General features: G+C 50.6%; 1 protein-coding gene across 19 annotated transcripts in view; it reads right to left on the reverse strand.

Annotated features, from left to right (window-relative positions):
• The window catches only part of LOC125454422 (probable G-protein coupled receptor 139), a 129,845-nt gene that overhangs the window by 95,349 nt on the left and 11,742 nt on the right, over positions 1-22,754 (reverse strand). For 9 of the 19 annotated variants that reach the window (XR_009445897.1, XR_007247990.2, XR_009445898.1 and 6 more), the window contains 2 exons: positions 12,135-12,263; positions 5,981-6,078 (listed from right to left, as the gene is read on the reverse strand). The exons of 1 other annotated variant lie outside the window; for it this stretch is intronic. Coding sequence is in view for 3 of the 18 variants with exons in the window: in XM_059646993.1 (XP_059502976.1) it covers positions 5,981-6,078; positions 10,561-10,574 (112 nt within the window). In the remaining 15 variants the exon portion in view is untranslated. 9 more of the 19 variants (XM_059646987.1, XM_059646988.1, XM_059646980.1 and 6 more) reach the window with 2 other exon arrangements.

Genomic DNA, 22,754 nt, shown 5'->3' on the forward strand with positions numbered 1-22,754 from the left:
GCGCGAGAGACACACTGCGCGCGCGCGCGCGAGAGACACACTGCGCGCGCGCGCGCGAGAGACACACTGCGCGCGCGCGCGCGAGAGACACACTGCGCGCGCGCGCGCGAGAGACACACTGCGCGCGCGCGCGCGAGAGACACCTGCGCGCGCGCGCGCGAGAGACACACTGCGGCGCCGCGCGCGCGAGAGACACACTCGCGCGGCGCGCGCGAGAGACACACTGCGCCGCTGCGCCGAGAGACACACTGCGCGCGCGCGCGAGACACACTGCGCGCGCGCGCGAGAGACACACTGCGCGCGCGCGCGAGAGACACACTGCGCGCCGCGCGCGCGAGAGACACACTGCGCGCGCGCGCGAGAGACACACTGCGCGCGCGCGCGAGAGACACACTGCGCGCGCGCGCGAGAGACACACTGCGCGCGCGCGCGAGAGGACACACTGCGCGCGCGCGCGAGAGACACACTGCGCGCAGCGCGCGAGAGACACACTGCGCGCGCGCGCGAGAGAGAGACACACTGCGCGCGGAGACCTGCGCGGCGAGAGAGAGACACACTGCGCGCGCGCGCGAGAGAGAGACACACTGCCGCGCGCGTGCGCGCGAGAGAGAGACACACACTGCGCGCGCGCGCGAGAGAGAGAGAGACACACACTGCGCGCGCGCGCGAGAGAGACACACTGCGCGCGAGAGAGAGAGAGACACACTGCGCGCGCGCGAGAGACACACTGCGCGCGCCAGCGCGGCGAGAGACACACTGCGCGCGCGCGCGCGAGACACACACTGCGCGCTGCGCGCGCGCGCGAGACACACACTGCGCGCGGCGCGCGCGCGCGAGACACACACCGCGCGCGCGCGAGACACACACTGCGCGCGCGAGCGCGAGACACACACTGCGCGCGCGGCGCGCGCGCGAGACACACACTGCGCGCGCGCGCCGCGCGAGACACACACTGCGCGCGCGCTGCGCGCGCGAGACACACACTGCGCGCGCAGCGCGAGACACACACTGCGCGCGGCGCGCGCAGCGCGAGACACACACTGCGCGCGCGCGCTGCGCGCGAGACACACACTGCCGCGCGCGCGCGCGCGAGACACACACTGCGCGCGCAGCGCGCGCGCGAGACACACACTGCGCGCGCGGCGCGCGAACACACGCCCGCGCCGCGCGGCACACACTGCCGCTCGCGCGCGCGCGAGACACACACTGCGCGCGCGCAGCGCGCGAGACACACACTGCGCGCGCGCGCGCGCGCGAGACACACACTGCGCGCGCGCGCTGCGCGAGACACACACTGCGCGCGCGCGCGCGCGAGACACACACTGCGCGCGCGCGCGCGCGAGACACACACTGCGCGGCCTGCGCGCGCGCGAGACACACACTGCGCGCGCGCGCCGAGACACACACTGCGCGCGCGCGCGCGCGAGACACACACTGCGCTCGCGCCGCGAGACACACACTGCGCGCGCGCGCGCGCGAGACACACACTGCGGCGCGCGCGCCGCGCGAGACACACACTGCGCGCGCGCGCCGGCAGCGCGAGACACACACTGCGCGCGCGCGCGCAGCGCGAGACACACACTGCGCGCGCGCGCGCGCGCGAGACACACACTGCGCGCCGCGCGCGCAGCGCGCGAGACACACACTGCGCGCGCGCGCGCGAGACACACACTGCGCGCGCGCTGCGCGAGACACACACTGCGCGCGCGCGCGCGAGACACACACTGCGCGCGCGCGCGCGAGACACACACTGCGCGCGCGCGCGCGAGACACACACTGCGCGCGCGCGCGCGAGACACACACTGCGCGCGCGCGCGCGAGACACACACTGCGCGCGCGCGCGCGAGACACACACTGCGCGCGCGCGCGAGACACACACTGCGCGCGCGCGCGCGAGACACACACTGCGCGCGCGCGCGAGACACACACTGCGCGCGCGCGCGAGACACACACTGCGCGCAGCTGCGCGAGACACACACTGCGCGCGCGCGCGAGACACACACTGCGCGCGCGCGCGCGAGACACACACTGCGCCGCGCGCGCGCGCGAGACACACACTGCGCGCGCGCGCGCGACACACACTGCGCAGCGCGCGCGCGCGCGAGACACACACTGCGCGCGCGCGCGCGCAAGACACACACTGCGCGCGCGCGCGCGAGACACACACTGCGCGCGCGCGCGACACACACTGCGCGCGCAGCGCGCGCGCGAGACACACACCGCTGCGCGGCGCGCGCGAGACACACACTGCGCGGCGCGCGCGCGCGAGGCACACACTGCGCGCGCGCGCGCGAGAACACACTGCGCGCGCCGCGCGCGCGAGGCACACACGCGCGCGCGCGCGCGGCACCACACTGCGCGCGCGGCGCAGCGCGGAGGCACACACTGCGCGTCGCTGCGCGCGCGAGGCACACACTGCGCGCGCGCGCGCGCGAGGCACACACTGCGCGCGCGCGCGAGGCACACACTGCGCGCGCGCAGCGCTGCGCGCGAGGCACACACTGCGCGCGCGCGCGCGCGCGAGACACACACTGCGCGCGCGCGCGCGGCGAGGACACACACTGCGCGCGCGCGCGAGACACACACTGCGCGCGCGCGCGAGCCACACACTGCGCGCGCGCGCGCGCGCGAGACACACACTGCGCGCGCGCGCGCGCGAGACACACACTGCGCGCGCCGCGCGCGAGACACACACTGCGCGCGCGCGCGCGAGACACACACTGCGCGCGGCTGCGCGAGACACACACTGCGCGCGCGCGCGCGAGACACACACTGCGCGCGCGCGCGCGAGACACACACTGCGCGCGCGCGCGCGCGAGACACACACTGCGCGCGCTGCGCGCGAGACACACACTGCGCGCGCGCGCGCGAGACACCACACTGCGCGCGCGCGCGCGAGACACACACTGCGCGCGCGCGCGCGAGACACACACTGCGCGCGCGCGCGCGAGACACACACTGCGCGCGCGCGCGCGAGACACACACTGCGCGCGCAGCGCGCGAGACACACACTGCGCGCGCGCTGCGCGAGACACACACTGCGCGCGCGCGCGCGCGAGACACACACTGCCGCCGACCTGCGCGCGCGCGCGAGACACACACTGCGCGCACCGCGCGCGCGCGAGACACACACTGCGCGCCGCAGCGCGCGAGACACACACTGCGCGCGCGCGCGCGCGAGACACACACTGCGCGCGCGCGCGCGCGAGACACACACTGCGCCGCTGCGCGCGCGAGACACACACTGCGCGCGCGCGCGCGCGAGACACACACTGCGCGCAGCGCGCGCGCGAGACACACACTGCGCGCGCTGCGAGCGAGAGACACACACTGCGCGCGCGCGAGCGAGAGACACACACTGCGCGCGCGCGAGCGAGAGACACACACTGCGCGCGCGCGCGAGCGAGAGACACACACTGCCGCGCGCGCGAGCGAGAGACACACACCTGCGCGCGCGAGCCGAGCGAGAGACACACTGCGCGCGCGCGCGCGAGCGAGAGACACACTGCGCGCGAGCGCGCGCGCGCGAGAGAGAGACACACTGCGCAGCGCGGCGCTGCTGCGCGCGAGCGAGAGAGAGAGACACACTGCGCGCAGCGCGAGCGCGCGAGAGAGAGACACACTGCGCGCGCGCCGCGCGAGAGAGAGACACACTGCGCGCAGCGCGCGAGAGAGAGACACACTGCGCGCGCGCGCGAGAGAGAGACACACTGCGCGCGCGCGGACTGCAGCGCGCGCGAGAGAGAGACACACTGCGCGCGCGCGCGAGAGAGAGACACACTGCGCGCGCGCGCGCGAGAGAGAGACACACTGCGCGCGCGCGCGAGAGAGAGACACACTGCGCGCGCGCGCGCGAGAGAGAGACACACTGCGCGCGCGCGCGCGCGCGAGAGAGAGACACACTGCGCGCGCGCGCGAGAGAGAGAGACACACTGCGCGCTGCGCGCGCGGAGAGAGAGACACACCTGCGCGCCGCGCGCGCGCGCGAGAGACACACTGCGCGCGCGCGAGAGAGAGACACACTGCGCGCGCGCGCGAGAGAGAGAGACACACTGCGCGCGCGCGAGAGAGAGAGAGACACACTGCGCGCGCGCGCGAGAGAGAGACACACTGCGCGCGCGAGAGAGAGACACACTGCGCGCGCGAGAGAGAGAGACACACTGCGCGCGCGAGAGAGAGACACACTGCGCGCGCGGGCGAGAGAGGAGACACACTGCGCGCGCTAGCGCGAGAGACACACTGCGCGCGCGCGAGAGAGAGACACACTGCGCGCGCGCGAGAGAGAGACACACTGCGCGCGCGCGAGAGAGAGACACACTGCGCGCGCGCGAGAGAGAGACACACTCGCGCGCGCCGAGAGAGAGACACACTGCGCGCGCGCGAGAGAGAGACACACTGCGCGCGCGCGAGAGAGAGACACACTGCGCGCGCGCGAGAGAGAGACACACTGCGCGCGCGCGAGAGAGAGACACACTGCGCGCGCGCGAGAGAGAGACACACTGCCTGCGCGCGAGAGAGAGACACACTGCGCGCGCGCGAGAGAGAGACACACTGCGCGCGCGCGAGAGAGAGACACACTGCGCGCGCGCGAGAGAGAGACACACTGCGCGCGCGCGAGAGAGAGACACACTGCGCGCGCGCGAGAGAGGCACACTGCGCGCGCGTGCGCGAGAGAGAGACACACTGCGCGCGCGCGAGAGAGAGAGAGACACACTGCGCGCGCGCGACAGAGAGAGACACACTGCGCGCGCGCGCGACAGAGAGAGAGAGAGACACACTGCGCGCGCGCGACAGAGAGAGAGACACACACTGCACGCGCGCGCGAGAGAGAGAGAGAGAGACACACTGCACGCGCGCGCGTGAGAGAGACACACACTGCGCGCGCGAGAGAGAGAGAGAGAGACACACTGCGATGTTTCGTAGGTGGTTATTGAAATGCAAAGGGTCGCAGATGCTGAAGATGTTACAAAGATACTAAAACTGTAGTACTTGAGGTGGTTAGACAGCAATTTGCCGATATAACAAGGAATGAAGTCTTTAAGGACTGCAGAATGTAACATATGAAGGCCAGGCTGTACGTACTGGAGGGGATTAGAGCCTGGGGAGACATTCAGCAGTTGGAGGGCTTTACAGGCATGATGTACTGTAGGGACTGGTGAACAGAACAGGCTCACTGAATGGAATTGTCTCAGGGCCGAGTGCACTAATCTGTGAATCAGTTGGTGAGATTATATCGGATAGGTGTTTGCACTGTGACAGACTGTCCAGAAATACTATCGCCTAGCATTGGTCTTAATGCATACACTAAGAAAATTCAAATGGTGACTAACTTTACCAAGCAAAGCAGCTCAGCACCCAGACACCCTGGTTACACAATCCCATTAATGGCAGTTTGGAGAAAACAACAGGATCCACGAAACTGCACGGCAGGGTCACGCTCAGCACTAACGTTTTTGAGGTGTTGACTTGCTCGCCGAGCTGACATGTTTATGTTTCTGAGTGTCCGATGTAATGTTTGTGGCAATTCTTATATGGTATTTTGAAAACCACATTTGTTCTGCATGTTGTGCAAATGGGGTCTTTAATCCTTCTAAGTGTTTGTTGTAGTGTGGCTGTGGGCTCGTCAGTCACCATGATTCCTAGTAGTCTTAGGAGGTTTGCTGTCAATTCTGATATGTCATACCATGCAACCACTGCCATAAAACATTACATAAGCCAGACAGGCAGGAAACTAGCCATCAGAATACACGACCATCAGCGAGCAGCAAAACGGCACGACCGACTCTTCTTAGCATCAGTGCATTCAGACAATGATGGCCACCAAGGTAACTGGGACAAAGCAAATTTAGTAGCCCGAGCCAAATATAGACACGCACGGGAATTCCGAGAGGCATGGTTCTCCACCCATACTTCAATCAAACATATCGAAACAAACATTTACAAACCCATACAGATCAACACCAGAAATGATACTACTCACCATAACAGACCGGACAGTGTAAATTCCAAGCGGAGTAGAAGAACATCGCTTCATCGGAAGCTCCACTGATAATACCACCTAGCATGGTCACGAAACAGCTGAAACAAAAAGCTAGGTCAGCAAGCAAGTCAACAACATTGTCCACAACCCAAGCTACAGATCTTTGCCAAAACTTTAAACTAAAGTTTTCATTCTCTTCCATAAGAAACCAAATCTTGCAGCTCACAAAACTGCTACTTCAAAGTAACATAGCAAAGAAGTCCAAATGAATGCTAAATGCATGGAGTGTGCTTTCTACCAGAGCAGTACCAGACAAGGGTCAACCACACAGACAGAATGGGCAAATAGATTCACATTTGAGCTCACATCACCCAGTCTCGCAATCTGAAGCTGTGCTCAGCCATTCTCATAAGGAGCTTCAATACCAGCTCAGCAAGATCCCACAATTGTGCATTTGCAGACACAAACCATTTTGCATTAGAATTTCATGATCCAATCAGGAAAGCCCATTATACAAATAGTAACTTCCTTCTTGTTCCACAACCCTTTCTACCTCTGTACCATCCAGTACCATTCTGTACTTCACCTGATCTCTAACGTCCTGCAGGATCCGCATCTTTTCCTAAATTTGCACAATTCTCCTGTGTCTGCAAGCCTTCCCCTGTCTGTAACATGTCCAGGATCTAAAAACCTTCATCTCTCTGAAACGTCCCCAGAACGGCACTAGAGGCAAGTGGAGGTTACTGCGATAGGAAGGGTTTCAAAGTACAGGAGATTTTTACATAAATATAGAGGGTTGCAATCACAGGAAGGGGTTTCAGGGAGTACGAAAACATGTGATCAAAAGGAGGTAACACAAATAGGACGGGTTGTCAGGAGTGGAGGAGATTACACAGACAGCATAGATATCTGATTTAGATCGGACTGCCCAGATTGGGAGGGTTGTGGAAGGAGGGTAACTGGAGGTGGTTTTACACGTTGTCAGGACCTTAGAACTATGAGGAGGTTACACAGAGATGGAGATGTCGAGGCTGCAGGAGTTCATGGGGATAGGGCGGTTGGGAGGGCTGGAGTAGTTTACAGGAATAAGGGTGTTTGTAGGATAGGGGTGGTTGACACAAAAAGGCAATGCTTTGTGGAATGGTGCATTATACACAGCTAAAGAGAGCTGCATAGAATAGAGGATCTAACACAGAAATGGACGGTTATAGCAACTGAAGAAATGTACAGATGAAGTAAGGCTTAGATTCTACAAGTTAGAAAGATCAAAGGCTATAATCCACAATGGCTCACTGAGAGGGGAACAGCAAAATGGGCTGGACCCAGTTGTACAGATAAGGATCACTTTTCAAACTGGATGAGTTCCTGAGGCAAGGAGGGTAATAGCCGTAGGTGCAAGTTTACATTGACAGAAGTGGAAGTACTGTTTACAGAGAGGGTGAAATTTTAAGATACAATAATAGGGAACACAGAGGGAGAGTTGCAGAGTTACACAAACAGTGTTTGAGATGCTGGTTTACAAAGAATGTGAGGGCTGAAGGCAGGGGAAGAGCGAACAGAGAAATGAAGTGTTGTAACGGCTGGAAAAATATACAGATTGTAGGCAGATTTGTTGGGTCTGGGGGAGATTAGAAAGACAGTGGGCTGCAGAGTCTGTCAGGCCTGGAACAGGCCTGACAGTTGCGGGGGGAGATAGGGGTTGGAGGACTTTACAGCGATAGAGGTTTGTCGGGACTGGAGGAGTTTACAGGTGTAAGGAGGGAAACCGAGGCTGGTGCAAATTGCAGAGACAGGGTAGGATGATGAACTACAGAGCATCATACAGACAGGGAAGATTTGTAAGAGCAGAAAAAGGTAACAAAAATACAGAATGTTTCATTGTTTTAAGAGGTGTGACTGTGTAGGATTAGGTCACAGAGAGACGGGTGGCTGTAGGGATTGGAGGAGCACACGAAGGTGAGGACACTGGAAAATATGATGCTCCAGAAATAGGGAGGATTCCAGCAGCAAACGGAAGTTGCAAAGATCGGGAAAGTTATCGGGCTACATGGAGGAAGCAGATTAGGAGGACTGTACAGACTGGAGGAGGTTTGAGAGATAGGGAGGATACTGCAGTGGGAGAAAGTTCCAGTGAAAGGATGCTGTGTAAGTTACACACACAGCGAGGATAGTTGGGACTGGAGGTCTTTATGGAGACAGGCAGTGTTACATAGAAACTTAGGTAAGAGGGACAGGTGTAGGCTTTTCAGCTCCATGGGCCTGTTCCACTCTTCAATAAGATCACAACTGATCATTTCGCTGTTCCCTGTTCCCACTTTCTCCCCATACAGAGACTGTCATGACTGGAGCAATTTACAATGATAGGGAGCATTGGAGTGACTGGGAGAAGTTAGGGATAAGGACAGCTGTAGAGCCCTGTCGAGGTTCAAGAGACAGGGAGAGTCATGCAGCCTGGAGAAGATTACAAGGATACACACTGATAGTGAGGGGTTCTGGGCATGAGAAAAGTTACCTATGTAGGGAGACTTCTCGTGAATGGAAGAGACTACATAGATGGCGATGACTGAAGGGACTGGATTTTTTCCACAGATAAGGCAAGTTGATGGAGCTGGTGAAGGTTACAAGGATGGGGAAGGTTTAAGGAGTGAATGCAAATACACAGGCATGGAGAGTTGTGTTGATAGGAGGAGCTAGAGAGACAGGGCCATTTCTTGGTTTTCTGTCCTGGTTATCTGCCCTGCATTCATTAGTCACTTCAGTATCTGGGTGATCTGTAGGGGTTTACATAGACAGGGAAGGTTCTATCTCCTGGAGAAGGTTACACTGACAGAGACAATGTTGGGGATTGAAGAAACTGATAGAGCCAGTATGTTTTCAATGGACTAGAGATGTTTACGAACAGGGGAAGGATTAGAGAGTCTGGAGGGGATTATAGACAAAGGGAGGGTTAGAGAGAGAGTGGGGAAGAGATGGTCAGTCTTGTAAGGATGGGGGGCAATGGAATGTGACCAATTGGCATTATTGACATAGAGACAATCTGTGGAAGTTATAGTCCAAGAGAGATTTGTACAGGCAATATGAGTTTACACAGACAGGAATGTTTCTCAGGGCCAGAGGAGGTAACAGTGAAGGGAAGTGCTATAACGAATGGAGAAGGTAACAGTCACAGGGAGACTTTCAGTGGCAATAGGTAACAGTCATATGGCCCTTTGTTTGGACAGGACAAGGTTACATTGGCAAGTAGCACTTTGGAGACCGAGGGGCTTTACAGAGAGAGGGGTATGAGCAGGAACTAGGTAAGGATTAAGAGAGAAAGACAGTTGACAGGCTTGGAAGAAGATGCAATCATGCAGAGCATTACAGAGTTTGGAAGAGGTCAATAAATTCACAAAGGTTATAGCAACAAGAGGAGGAGGAGGATACAGCTAAGTTGTGGTTTGGAATGAGATCAGGTTAGATACATAGAATGCATTACAAGAAGAAAAGAAGGTTCCAGGAATAGAAGTGCTACAGGGGCTGCAGCCAATTCTAGAGATAGGGAGGGATTCACATGCTGCAGGTTACAGAGATCAGGATGGTTTTTGCATTTGGATGAAGTCAGTAATATAAAGAATAGTAGACACTGGATGAGGTGGCAGACATCGCATGGTTCTTCAGACTGAAGGAGGTCAGAGATAGACAGAGCTGAAGGGACTGGAGTTGGATACAGCAATCAAGAGGATTTTACAGGTACATGGATGGTTTTAGTGACTTCAAGAGGTTAGAGAGTTAGGAAGGCTAATTATGACTGGAGGAGGGAAAATGAGGGAGCATTGTAACGATAGGGGAGATTGTAGAGATTGAATGAGGTTGCAGACATGAGGAGGATTAAACTGGCTTCAGAACGCAATACAAAAGGAGGTTGCAGGTATTGGAGCAGTTTACACAGGCAGGAAGAGCTATCCCACTGGACAAGTTGATAAAGATAGGGAGTTCTGTCGGAATGGTTGATTGTCACAGATGTCATGTGGTGCTGCGTTACGGGAGGCAGGAGTGTTCTCGGGACTAGAGAAGGTGACAGTGATATCATGTGTTGCAGGGGTATGAGGATGACATCCACATGGGGAGGTGAGTCGGGGCTGGAGGATATTAGAGACAAGGTGGACTGCAAGTAGGTGGACAAGATGACAAATGTCAACATTACTGTTGTGACTTGAGGAGGAGGAGGACAATACCAAGATTGGACATGTTATCAAGACTGCAGCAATCTGCAAAGATGGGAAGGGTAGTCAGAATTGGCATAGGTTTTAAATATACAGAGATTTTAGGGAGGACTGGAGGTTGCAGAGACACCAAGGAGTTAGAAGGATTCAATGCACTGATGCAGATGACTGACAGTTGGAGAAGGAACTCTGAATGGAAACATCCCAGGCTTCAATATCACCCTCTTGAGACGGGCCCACTTTAAACTCTGCTGCACTTATCCTCACTCAGACAGCACAGGCCTGGATTGATAACTATTAGCTTCCTGTGCTGTCCTCTGAAGGTTCAGTACAACAGAGCTGAAAGTAGGGTGGTGAAGTTTTTGAGAACATTTGCACCTCAGGTTGTGCATGTTTTAGACTTGCTCGCCACGACAGTGTGTTTGATTGCAGATGTTTCTTCTGCCTGCTAGGTAACATCGTCAGAGTGCCTCCAGTGAAGTGTTGGTGTTCTGTCCTGCTTGTTATTTATATGCCTCGGTTTGCTGGGGTGGTGGGTGTCACTTGCGGTTTTGTTTTTCACTGGTTTGTATATTGGGTCCAGATCAATGTATTTGTTGATGGAGTTCCAGTTGAAATTCCAGACCTCCAGGAATTCCCCAGCATGTCTCTGTTTGCTTTGTACTGTTATGGATGTGTTGTCCCAGTCAAATTTGTGTCCTTCTTTGTCCATGTGTACTAAAATCAGTGAGAACTGGTCATGTCTCTTGGTGGTTAGTTGGTATTTGGGCATCCTTGTTGTCAGTTTTCTTCCAGTTTGGCCTGTATGTTTTTCACTATCCTTGCATGGTATTTTATATTGGTTCCGGGTGTGGGATCCCATGCATTCATCAAAAGCAGTCATAGGTGGTTGTTGGTTTGTGGACTAGCCTGATACCTCGGGGTCTGAAGTGTCTTGTGGCCACCTCTGATAGGTTTCTCATTTGCGGTAGGGTGACTGGTGTGTCTGACTGTATTGTACCTGCTTGTTATAGCCTGTCCTGTGGCAACTAGCAGATTGTGCTTTTTGGGTATCCATTCCCTTCAAAAATCCTGTATAAGTGCTCCGTGCCTGCTCTGAGCAGTTCCAGGTTGCTGCAGTGTGTTGAGGTTCGTTTGAATAATGTCCTGATGCACCTCTGTTACGGGTGTTGGTGGATAGTTGTTGGGTGTGATAAGGCATCTGGTCCTTATGTGTGGCACACATTTTGTATACAATGGTCTGGAGTTCCCTGTTGCTCTCACATTCTACCATAGCTGAGGAAGTGTTCTTGTCCTCTTCCTCTGGTGAGGATATTTGTCTGTCACTGGGTTTCTTCTAGTCTTGTGCATGTGAGAACATCAAGGTGTCCTCTACACAGCAGACCCGGAAATTGGGTTGGATAGTGGGGAGCGTTTTCCATTCTAATCTTTTCTGCTAACACTCCTGATATGGGGGATCCCATTGGTTTTCGGTTATTTGTTTGAGTATATGGATTGTGAGGCAATATCCAGCATTTTTAGGGTGCTGTCTGTGTTGCTTCTGTTAGTGTCATGGAGTGCCCGCCATCCTGGTTCATCCAGCAGTGTGATCATCGTCTCTTTGGCTCAGTCAGCGTTTAGGGATGTAAATAGTGCTGTTATGTCAAAGAATAATCATCATCATCTCTTCCTCTTCTATTCTGGTGTCCATGATGATGTGGAGGAATTCTTGGGAGGAATGGATTGGGTGGGTAGTGTTGTCCATGAAGTATTTCAGTTTTCGTTATCGTTCTTTGGCTAGCCTATAAGTTGGTCTACCCGGCACTGGCTGGATGAGCAAGTCTACAATATCAGCAGGGTGGGGACTGACCCTGTGGTCTTTCCGCATGGTGCGCCCCCTTCAGTACTGTAGATACATCATAACTCATGGGTCGATGTTTTAAGCCTTCTGCTCTGTTCACTGAGTATCTTACATGACTGCAGGATCTAACGAATGCTCCAGGTCTCCCTGTCTGTTGTCTCTCGAGCTGACCAGTCAATTTCAATGTGGTGATGAATGAGAGTGGAGTTGGGAATTCTGCTGAGTCAGCAACTTTGGGTGGCTGTCAAAGACAGAAAAATAAACAGAGTCAGATATTAGACTGACAGTGAGGATTACAGATGTGGAATGGGACTGAGGACCGTAGAGATCTAGACAATCCCAGTCTCCATCCTTGGCCTCTGCTGCCACATCTCTCTGGAGTGGAGAATTCTGTTGACTCAGGATCTCACAGTAGCTGCAAAACTGCACACAAAGGCAACAATTAGATGATCACAGCGACAGTGACCGCATTGAGAGATACTGGGTGATATCAACACGAAGGAGTCAGGATCACACAATGGTCAGGGAGAAGACGTTTTCATTTATGCTGTACTGGTGTCAGTACTCAAGGATACACGAGCTACAAGTGGGACAGGCAATGACTGTGTGTTACTGTCACTAGACTATAAATCCATAACTTAATGACAGTGTCAGAAATACCCATCTGACCCCCTAATATCCTTCAGGGAAGGCCATGTGCTGTGCTCACCTGCTCTGACCGACATCGTGCTCTGGGTCTGAAGTCACAAGTCTGATACTCAACTCCCTGTGAAATGGCCCAGCAAGGCCCTCAGCTCAAAGGCAGCTTGGGTGGTAAATAAATGGTGGCCGGCTTGAGACACCCACATCCCACGACTGAATAAATAATCATGGGAACCGTGCTGGGATCAGTGTCCTGGTTAATCACATCAGGTGGTTTACAGACAGGACTTTAAACTGACAGAGAGGGTGCAGAGAAAGGGTTCAGGTGAGAGAAGCTTTCCAAATCCAAACAGAAAAGGTGAAGTATTGGAACAGCATGGCGATGAGGCTGAAGACAAGCCGGAAGGAGCAGGAAGGGATAGAGTTTGACTAAAACTGTACATCTGTGAATCGGAGTGTGACAGGAAATTGCAGTAATAAGTAAATTTCAGCAATTTTTTTGAAAGGACAAATACCTGCTATGAGATAGATGGACTTGTATCACAGAGTGAAGTGAGATTTAGTCACCAGGGAGACGTAGTTGCAGGGTGGACTGAAGGTGGAATATAAATATTCAATAACACACAACCTGACAGAAATTCAGGCAGAATGGGAAAGCAGGATAGGTAACCCTGACAGTAACGGATAACAAAAGCATTGCAGAGAAAGCGTTTTGCCTCAGATTATGGAGTACAATCAACATTTCATCGCTCATCACAACATGAAACATGAATTCATTGGAATTTGGAACAACGGCATAATTTTGGGAGACTTCAATCTTCATATAATGTGAGACCATCACACTGGCAACAGTGACATTCAAAGAGAAGTTGGAGTCTAAAATTTTAAGTGTTTCTTTGAATAACACGTTGTGCAACTGGCTCGGGACGTAACTGTCTCAGATCAACCGTTGTGTAATGAAGCTGAGTCATGCCAAAAGAGATCCTCTGGGAAATTGTGGTAAAGTAGAATTCAAAGGAATTATGAGGCTTTCAGGAGACCACACAAATTACAAACAACGATCAGAAACAGAAACAAGCCCAATTACAGAAGTTTTAGAGGGGAGCTGACCAAGGTAAACAGGGTAAACAGACTGAAATATATGGCTGTAAACTACCAGTGGAAAACATTTGAAAGAACAGTATAAAATAGTCAACAAAAGGATGTTCCATTGGAACAGACAAAACCTCAGCAAGAAATTCCCATTCTCTCTCACTCAGGGCATGAAGTATCAGATTCAAAGAAGAAATGCTGAGAAGACAACCCAAAAAAAAGTAACAATTCTGAAGAGAAGGAATGTGTTTCAGTAAACGACAACCATTTAGCAATATATGGAAGTAGGTGTTAAAGGAATTGCAGGCGGTCTCCTTACAAGTCGAGTGGAGTTGCAAGAGGAAACATTTTCAGGACTCAATGAGATGATAGGAACAGGGAGAGTTGAAGGTACTGGAGTTGGTCAGAGTATTACAGAGAGTGGCAAGGGCCTGAATGATGTTACAAAGCCAGAATGAATCACTGCAGTGTTTTCAGAGGGTGGAGAAGGACATATACCCTTTTATTTCTTCATTCGTGAGATGAGGGTTTCTTTGGATGGACCAGCATTCAGTGCCTATTGCTGTTTGCATTGGGCAATTGCTGAGGGACAGTTAAGAGTCAGCCATTTTGTTGTGGGTCTGGAGTCACATGTCAGTCAGAATTGGCCAGATTTCCTTCCCTAAAGGATATTCGAAGGGGTTGGGATTTTTTTTTTTTAAAAAACTAATGGTCAACAATGGACACATCATTACAGGTTATTCTTACTGAATTCGAATTACACTATCTGCCATGATGGGATACGAAAGGAAAAGAAAACAGGAGATTGTCAATCTCCTCAGTTCGGGGGAATGACTCTGAGCTGGCTGGCTGGCCAGAGGCAGTATACTAAGCAGGGGTAAATAAAGGGTGACTTGGTGATGGGATACTGGCCTCTGTGCAGTTATGTCACATGTACATAGACAAAAACAGTTTACAACACAGGATTGGCCAACTGCAGTTCACAGGTTGGAAACAACTCCTCACACAGGACTGAGCACGTGCAGTCTGCACACAGAATAGCGAACAATTACAGTCCACAGAAGGTTTTATAAAAAAAAAAGACTCGCTCCACTCAGGAAACTGACTGTTCACTCCCCACTTCTTTTTTTGAAATCATTGCACACTTGAATGACTGCTGGCAGAATGCAGAATGTAAACAATCACAACTGAGCATGCAAAGACCTGGCCATTCACACAATCTGAAAGAAAAAGAAGTACAAGATAATAAAGTGTGAGGCTGGATGAACACAGCAGGCCAAGCAGCATCTCAGGAGCACAAAAGCTGACGTTTCGGCCTAGACCCTTCATCTCTTAATGGGATCTGTTGAGGGTCCAACACCCCTGCTAGGCTGGATAAATCCTTTCGGGTACCTCTAACAATTCACCTTGCAAGGACGTGGCCCCAGTTCATGTGTCTTCACCACCCTGTTTGTTTGTGCTGACACCTTCGGGCATCTATGGACTTGTGTACCAAGGTCCTTTTCGTTTCTCAATACACTGCCTGTACCTACTGTTCATTTTGTATGTCCTTCACTTACCATACCTCCCACGGCGTATTGTTTCAAACTTATTAGAAATAAGTTCCATCTGCCATTGCGCTGCTCAGTTTATCAGCTGATCAATATCAGACTGTTGGCTGAGACCATCCACTCACTATGGACAGCACGTCCAACTTTTGTGTCCTCTACAAACCTGCTGATGGTACCTTCTGCTTTCACAACCAAGTCAGTAATGTACAGAATAAACAGTAATGGGCCTGGCACCGAATGCTGTGGTCTGCTGATGGTCAAAGATTTTCAATGACAAAAAATTACTCTCCAACAGTTTAGGATCTAGTTTGCTGACATGCCTCAATTCTCATGGGTTCTTGTCTTTCGAACCAGCCTTCCGTGTGCGACGTTGTCAAAGGCTCCACTGAGGTTCATGCAAACCATGTCATTTGCACTGACCTCATCAATATTTTTGGACACAATTTGAAAGAACTCAACTGAGTTTATCAGACAGGATCTCTCTTTACCAAATCCGATCAATTCCTTCCTTTGCAAGTGTTGATTCGTCCTTTCCCTCAGAATTTCTTCCGACTATTTCACTCCTGCTGATGTCAGGCTGTCTCTTCTGCAATTACCAGGCTAATCTTTGCTCCCCATTTTGAACGAAGGAATCACATTACCTATCCTCCAATCATTCAGCACTACGTCTGTGGCCACTAAGTGATTAGATACATCTACCGGGCCTCTGCAATCTCCTTCCTTGCCTCTTCTAGTAGCCTGGGATAAATTTTATTGGGTTCTGATGATTTATCCACCAGTATGCCTGAAAAACATTTAATTCTTGCTCCATTATTAATCTTAACATGTTGGAGATCCACACCATCCTGTGCCACAGCTATGCCACCTGAAGGTGGCAGGAACAGCATGTCATATTTTGCTGGGGAACCCCGCAGCCCAATGGTCTCAGTGTGGACATTGCAAGCTGCAAAATCTCCCCACCCCCGACTTTGTCCCAAAATAGCCAAACTCGTCCCCGCCTCCTTGACCTCTGTCTTTTGTCCTGTCTATCCACTCCTCCTACCTCACTGACTAAACCCCACCCCCACCTCCTCCCTACCAGCCTCATGCACACCACCTTGACCTGTCAGTCTTCCCTCAACTGACCAACCCCCATCCCAAGTGCACTCACTTTGACTGGATCCATATCTGCACCTCCTTGACCTTCATCTTCTCTCCTTCAGTCTGCTCATTTAGCCACCTCACACCACTGCTTCTCTTTCTTCCCCCCCCCGACCCCACAATTTATTTCAGAGCCCCCTTCCTATCCTCCACTTCTGAAGAAGGGTCCAGAGCCAAAATGTCAGCTTTCCTGATCCTCTGATGCTGCCTGGCCTGCTGTGTTCATCCAGCTCTCCACCATGTTATTTTATCCTGCATTCTAATTGTGTCACTTTATTCGGAAAGTGGGGCCATTATATAGACTCAACTGCAAGTAGCCGCACCCCCCCCCTCCCCCACCGTATGTGCCAGACCCTGTCTAATGAGAGTGATAATGCCTAGTGGTAGAGGTAATCTAATGATAAGCTGCATTCCTCAAATTTAGAAATCTAACCTCGGTACTAAATTGTCATTTTGCCTAATGACATTCAAACTTAGAATTTTATATCTATCCCCAAAAAATTGATGGCAGGAGGAAACTTTATTTGACTTTGCAGATGCATTTTAACAGGTTCCCAATGAAAAAGCAAATAAACAAGTTTGGACCACATGGACTTGGAGGTGATGTGCTGGCATGTGTTGAGAATTGTTCAACAGATTTAAAAAAAACACATGCTAATAAATTTCTGATGAAGGGTCTAGGCCCGGATTGTCAGCTTTTTGCTCCTAAGATGTTGCTTGGCCTGCTGTGTACATCCAACTGTACACTTTGTTATCTCGGATTCTCCAGCATCTGCAGTTCCTATTATCACTGCTAATAAATTGTTGATTTGTGAGTTTGCAGGCTGCACCTTTTGTGAGTTCGAGGAAGGATTCATGCTTGGGCTCCAGATGAATGCGATGTACACATCAAATCTAATGTTTCCATGTAAGTTCATAGCATAACCATAGATGGGATTGTGAGTTGCACAGAGAATGCAAAGACGATGAAGGGGACATGAATAGCCTCAGTTTCGTCGCCTGTTCATGCATATGATGTGGCCATCGTTTACTTCCAATCTCTAATTGCTTGGAGAAGGTGGTGATGGTTCTGAGCAATGTGAACTTAGGATTCTGTTCACACATGTTGACCTTTTCCAGCAACTTCTGTTGTTGTTTGTGAGCAGCCTTGCTTGACGCACTGCAATTGTTTGGGTGCGGGGACCGCCACAGTGCTGTTCGGAAGGAGCGTGGCTTGGAGGGGACCTTGTAAACACCTGAGTTGGTCAGAGTATTACAGAGAGTGGCAAGGGCCTGAATGATGTTACAAAGCCAGAATGAATTACTGCAGTGTTTTCAGAGGGTGGAGAAGGACATATACCCTTTTATTTCTTCATTCGTGAGATGAGGGTTTCTTTGGATGGACCAGCATTCAGTGCCTGTTGCTGATTGCATTGGGCAATTGCTGAGGGACAGTTAAGAGTCAGCCAATTTGTTGTGGGTCTGGAGTCACATGTCAGTCAGAATCTGCTGCTGTTGTCCTTCCAGGTTGTTTATGATCTCGTGAAATGCTGCTGATGATCCCTGCAGATTGCGGACACTGCTGTTATGGTGTGTTATGAGTGAAGTGAGTAAATATCATCATTCCAAACATGAGGCTGCTGTGTGCTGGATGGTGTCAAGCTTATAGTGTATTGTGGAGCTACATTCATCCAGGCAAATGGAGAGTATTTCAACACAGTGCTGACCTGTGCACTGCAGATGGGCAGCATGTATTCTGTGGGATGCTGTTGGTTTCAAGTCTTTTTCTTTGCAAAATATCACGTCTGTTTGGGAACATTTATTTTATCCTGTGAATAGAACTGTACTACTTTTTCAGAGATAATGTACAATTGTACAGAATTGAGAGGAGAACTGACCAGTGTAAACAGGGTAAACTGACTAAAATGTATGGCTGTAAGTGTACAGTGGAAAACATTTGAAGGAACACTAAAATATCCAACAAAGGACATTGAAAGTGACAAAAGCTCAGCAAGAAATTCCTACTTATGTCTCACTCACGGGGTAAAAGAATATGTTCAATTGAAAGAGCCTTAGAAGACCACAAAAAAAAAAATCTGAACAAATCAGAAGAAAGAGACTGCTCAGCAAAAGTGGGTTACCAAAGTACAGACGTAGGTATTAAAGGGATTGCAAGGGATTTCCTCGCAGAGGAATGCAGTAGGAACAGGAAACATTGTTGGGGTTTATTGAGATGATAGGAACAGAGAAGGTTGAAGGTGCTGGAGGTGATGAGTGTGTTACGGAAAATGGCATGGGCCTGAACTATGTTACAAATCCAGGAGGAATTGCTGAGCTGGAGGAGTTGCCTGTAGAGGTAGGGAGGCAAATATGTACTTTTATTTATTCATTCATGGCATGAGGATGTCACCAGCTGGTCAAGAAATTGTTGCCTATCACTAATTGCCAGAGGTCAGCTCAGAGGCAGCCATATTGCTGTGGATTTGAAATCACATGTCAGCTTGAGCAGCTAAGAATGTCACATGTCCTCCCCTAAAGGGCACAAGTAAGCCAGATAAGATTTTCCTGATAATTCAGAATGCTTTTATAGTGGCCTCAATGTCCTGTACAGCCACAGCATGACGCCCCAATCTCTTATTCCCAATGCTCTAACCAATGAAGGCAAGCATGCCAAGTGTCACCTTCATCACTCCATCGAGTCTACCTGTGATGCTGCTTTCAGGGAACTATGTATCTGCACCCCAAAGTCTCTGTTTGACAACACCATCTTGGGCCTGAACATTAGCTGTCCATGTTCTGCCCTGGCTTGTCTTTCAAAAATTCAACACTTCACATTTATCCACCTTAACCTCCATTTACTATTCCTCATCCCATCAACCTGTTGGATCAAGATCTCACTGAGTTCGTAGATAACCTCCTTCACCGTCCTCTGTACCACTAATTTTACTGTCACCCACAAACTTACTAACCATGACTCCTATATTCTCATTCAAATCATCAATATAAATGACACACAACATAACCAAACCTGGCAGCACACACATAGGTCTCCAGTAAGAACAACAAACCTCTGCCAGCACCCACTGTCTCACACCGTCAAGCCAATCTTGTACCCAACTGGCAAGCTTTCACAGGAGCCCATGTGATCTAACTTTGCCGAGAGCCACGTACCACTCTGCCTTCATCTATTCCTGGCTACCTCCTCAAACCAAAATCAACTTTCTGAGCCATGATTTTCCAACACACAGCCATGATGACTAGCCCTAATCAATCCCTGCTTTTCCAAACGCATGAAGATCCAGTCTCAGGATCTGCTCCAACAACGTACCCACCACTGATGTCAGTGTCACTGGTTTGTAGTTGCCAGGTTTTGCCTCGCAGCCCTTAAATGACACAACATTAGCCACCCTCCAGTCTTCCGACATCTCACCGTGGCTGTCAATGATACAAATATCTCTGCTAGAACACCTCAATTTCTTACCAAGCCTTCCACAATGTCCTGGTATAAACCTGATCAAGGCCCGAGGATTTATCTGCCCTTGTGCACTTTAGGACTCCCGGCACCTCATGTTTTCAATTGTGGACTCTTTTCTAGTCATCACTATTTATTTCACCAAATTCCTGAGGAGCTATGTTTTTCTCCACAGTAAATACTGAAGTGAAATACTTGTTGAGGATTGCATCCATCTCTAGTTGTCCCAAATATCATGGCTTTGTTGATCTTTAAGAGGCCCTATTCACTCCCCAGATGCTCTCCAGCCCCTATTCAAATTTGTCAAAATGATTCTGAAAATTCAAATTATCCATATCCCCCTACTGCCAATCCCCTCCCTCACCTTATTTATTCTGCAAATTATACCCACACCAAAAAAATGAAATCAAACAGGATCAAAAACAAAATCCCTTTTCATAAAATCATGCATCATCTTTGTTTCTAAGGGTGCAATTATTGTTTCTTGTCATATCCTTTATAATACAGTCCAGCACATTTCTTACTTACTGTCAGGCTAACACTGTTTGGCTTCAGACTGACTGCACAAAGGGTTTCGGGAGTCCTGATTATCAATCTGAAAAAGGGACCTTACAGGGTCAGCAGGTAATAGAGAAGGCAAATCAAATTCTGACAATTACTACAAAGGGAATAAAGTTTAAAAATAGGGAGTCCTTGCTAAAATAAATAAGTTGAATCAGACTATACCAAGAATATTATGAACAATATGACAGCCCTTTGCAAAGATATTCTTGAATTAGCGACAGGGCAGAGAAGGTTCACTGAGCTGATCTTGGGAATGGAGGGGTTTTCTAATGAGGAGAGGTAAAGTAGTCTGAGCTTGTCTCATTGTCGTTTAGAAGAATCAGATACTTCATTATATTTCTCCCTAAGATTCTTTGTGCTTTTTTCAACAGCGTTAAAAAATAAAACGGTACAGCTCAGCACCAGGCCCTTCGGCCTACCATGGCTGTGCCTACCACAATGTTATTCTAAACTAATACCATCTGCCTGTACATAATCCATATCCCTTGATCCTCTGCCTGTTTATTGTATTTGTTTCAATCCTACACAAAAACTTCACTCATGTGTCTCACACATCTCATTTAAAATTTCCTCCATCCTGGGCACTCAAGTATTTGACATTTTTACACTGGAGAAAGAGATTTTGACTATCCACATTATCTGCAAGCGCGATTCTTTTCTTTCCTTTTTCCTTTGCTTTTAACTAGAATCCAGGCTGTTCGAGTTCCTTTTCCTGTCCAAGCTGCTTCATCTGCAACTGAATCCTAGCCATTTTCAAAGTATATTGTGAGTCCCTCTCCTTTCCTCACAGACAAGGGTAACCCCAACTCCAGCTTGACTGCCAATTCCAACAGCTTTGCCTTGGTCACTTTTTGCAAAAACCCCAAAGTCACTGCTTCCACTCCCAGAAAACTCCGAATGATGACTGGAAGAGCCATTCCTACACAAGGCATGACTTGTTTAAACCAAGGGAATGCAACACCCAAAACAAAAGACACTAACAACAACCACTCACCACCTTGGAGTCAATTAACCCTAAACCCAAAGTGGAATTGTAGAATTATTGCAACAAGAGCCCCCAACCTGTTGTGGGCCAGGGGAAAATTTCCTCAAGATTTTAAGAAAGTAGCCAAGACCCTATTTTTGAAATAATCAGAAGGGTCCCAACCTGAAATGTCAACTTTTCAGCTCCTCTGATGTTGTCTGGCCTGCTATGTTCTTCCAGCTCCACACTTATCTCTAGACCCTAACTTTCTTATTTCATAGGCAGATGTCAACTGGGTATTCCAGGTATGATGCTCTTGTTTGAAGCAAAACACACAATTTACTTCAAGACTACAGTTAAAACATGAATATTAGAAAGTGGAATTCTGAATAACAAATATCGGAAAACCTAACGCACCCAATACAGTAACTATTGCCAATTAACTGTGCCAATTTAGTCACATCCCATAAACACATCCCTTGGCAAAAACGTAATTTCAAACACAGATTCTTAAAGGCAGGAGGGAACAACATCCAGAGGGAGATTTCAGAGAAAGCCAGTTCGGAATTATTTATTGAAGCTTGTAACCCCTCTGGATGCACGAATCTTGTGACTGCTACAGCTGAAATATAACTAGAAATCCTGAACTAGCCACTCCTCTTCCATTGTTAAGTTGGTTTTAAACAAAAAAACACACCCAAAGGCGTCCTAAAGCCCCCGGACACTTCGCCACCTCTGCCTTGAGGAGCGATCTTCAAAAAAAAACAAAATAACCTTTTTAAAGTGACAGTTTCGTCACACTACACCCACTGACCACGAGCTGAGACCTTTGTAAAAGCGGAAACAGCTTCAGTTCATCCCGTCTGGTGCTACACTCTGTACATACTCGTTAAAGACCGACATATTCCCTGGGACCCACCGTAAAAACTGGCGCACTCCCTGGGACCCACAATAAATACTAATGCAATCCCATGGTCCCTTTTACATAATGACCTGCTCACTTGGGCCCCTAAACATACGTAAGAACATGAATATCAATAAGGAGCAAAAGTAGAAGCTATCTGCTCACTCAAGCTTGCGCTACCAATAACTATGACTATGGCTGGTTATCAAGCTCAGTCCTCTGATCTCGCTGACTCCCAATACCAAGTGTTCTCTTTAATCCAAATAACTCGATTAAACTTCTTGGAAACATTCAACGGTTTAGCCTCAACCACTTTGTGGCAGTGAATTCCACAGACTCAGAGGCAATGGCCTAGTAGCGTGATCAGAGAACTATTAATCCACAGACCCAGGTAATATTCTGGGGACCTAGGTTCAAAACCCACC

The sequence above is a fragment of the Stegostoma tigrinum genome, chromosome 7 (assembly GCF_030684315.1).
Source record: "Stegostoma tigrinum isolate sSteTig4 chromosome 7, sSteTig4.hap1, whole genome shotgun sequence".
In the NCBI taxonomy this organism is placed as follows: domain Eukaryota; kingdom Metazoa; phylum Chordata; class Chondrichthyes; order Orectolobiformes; family Stegostomatidae; genus Stegostoma; species Stegostoma tigrinum.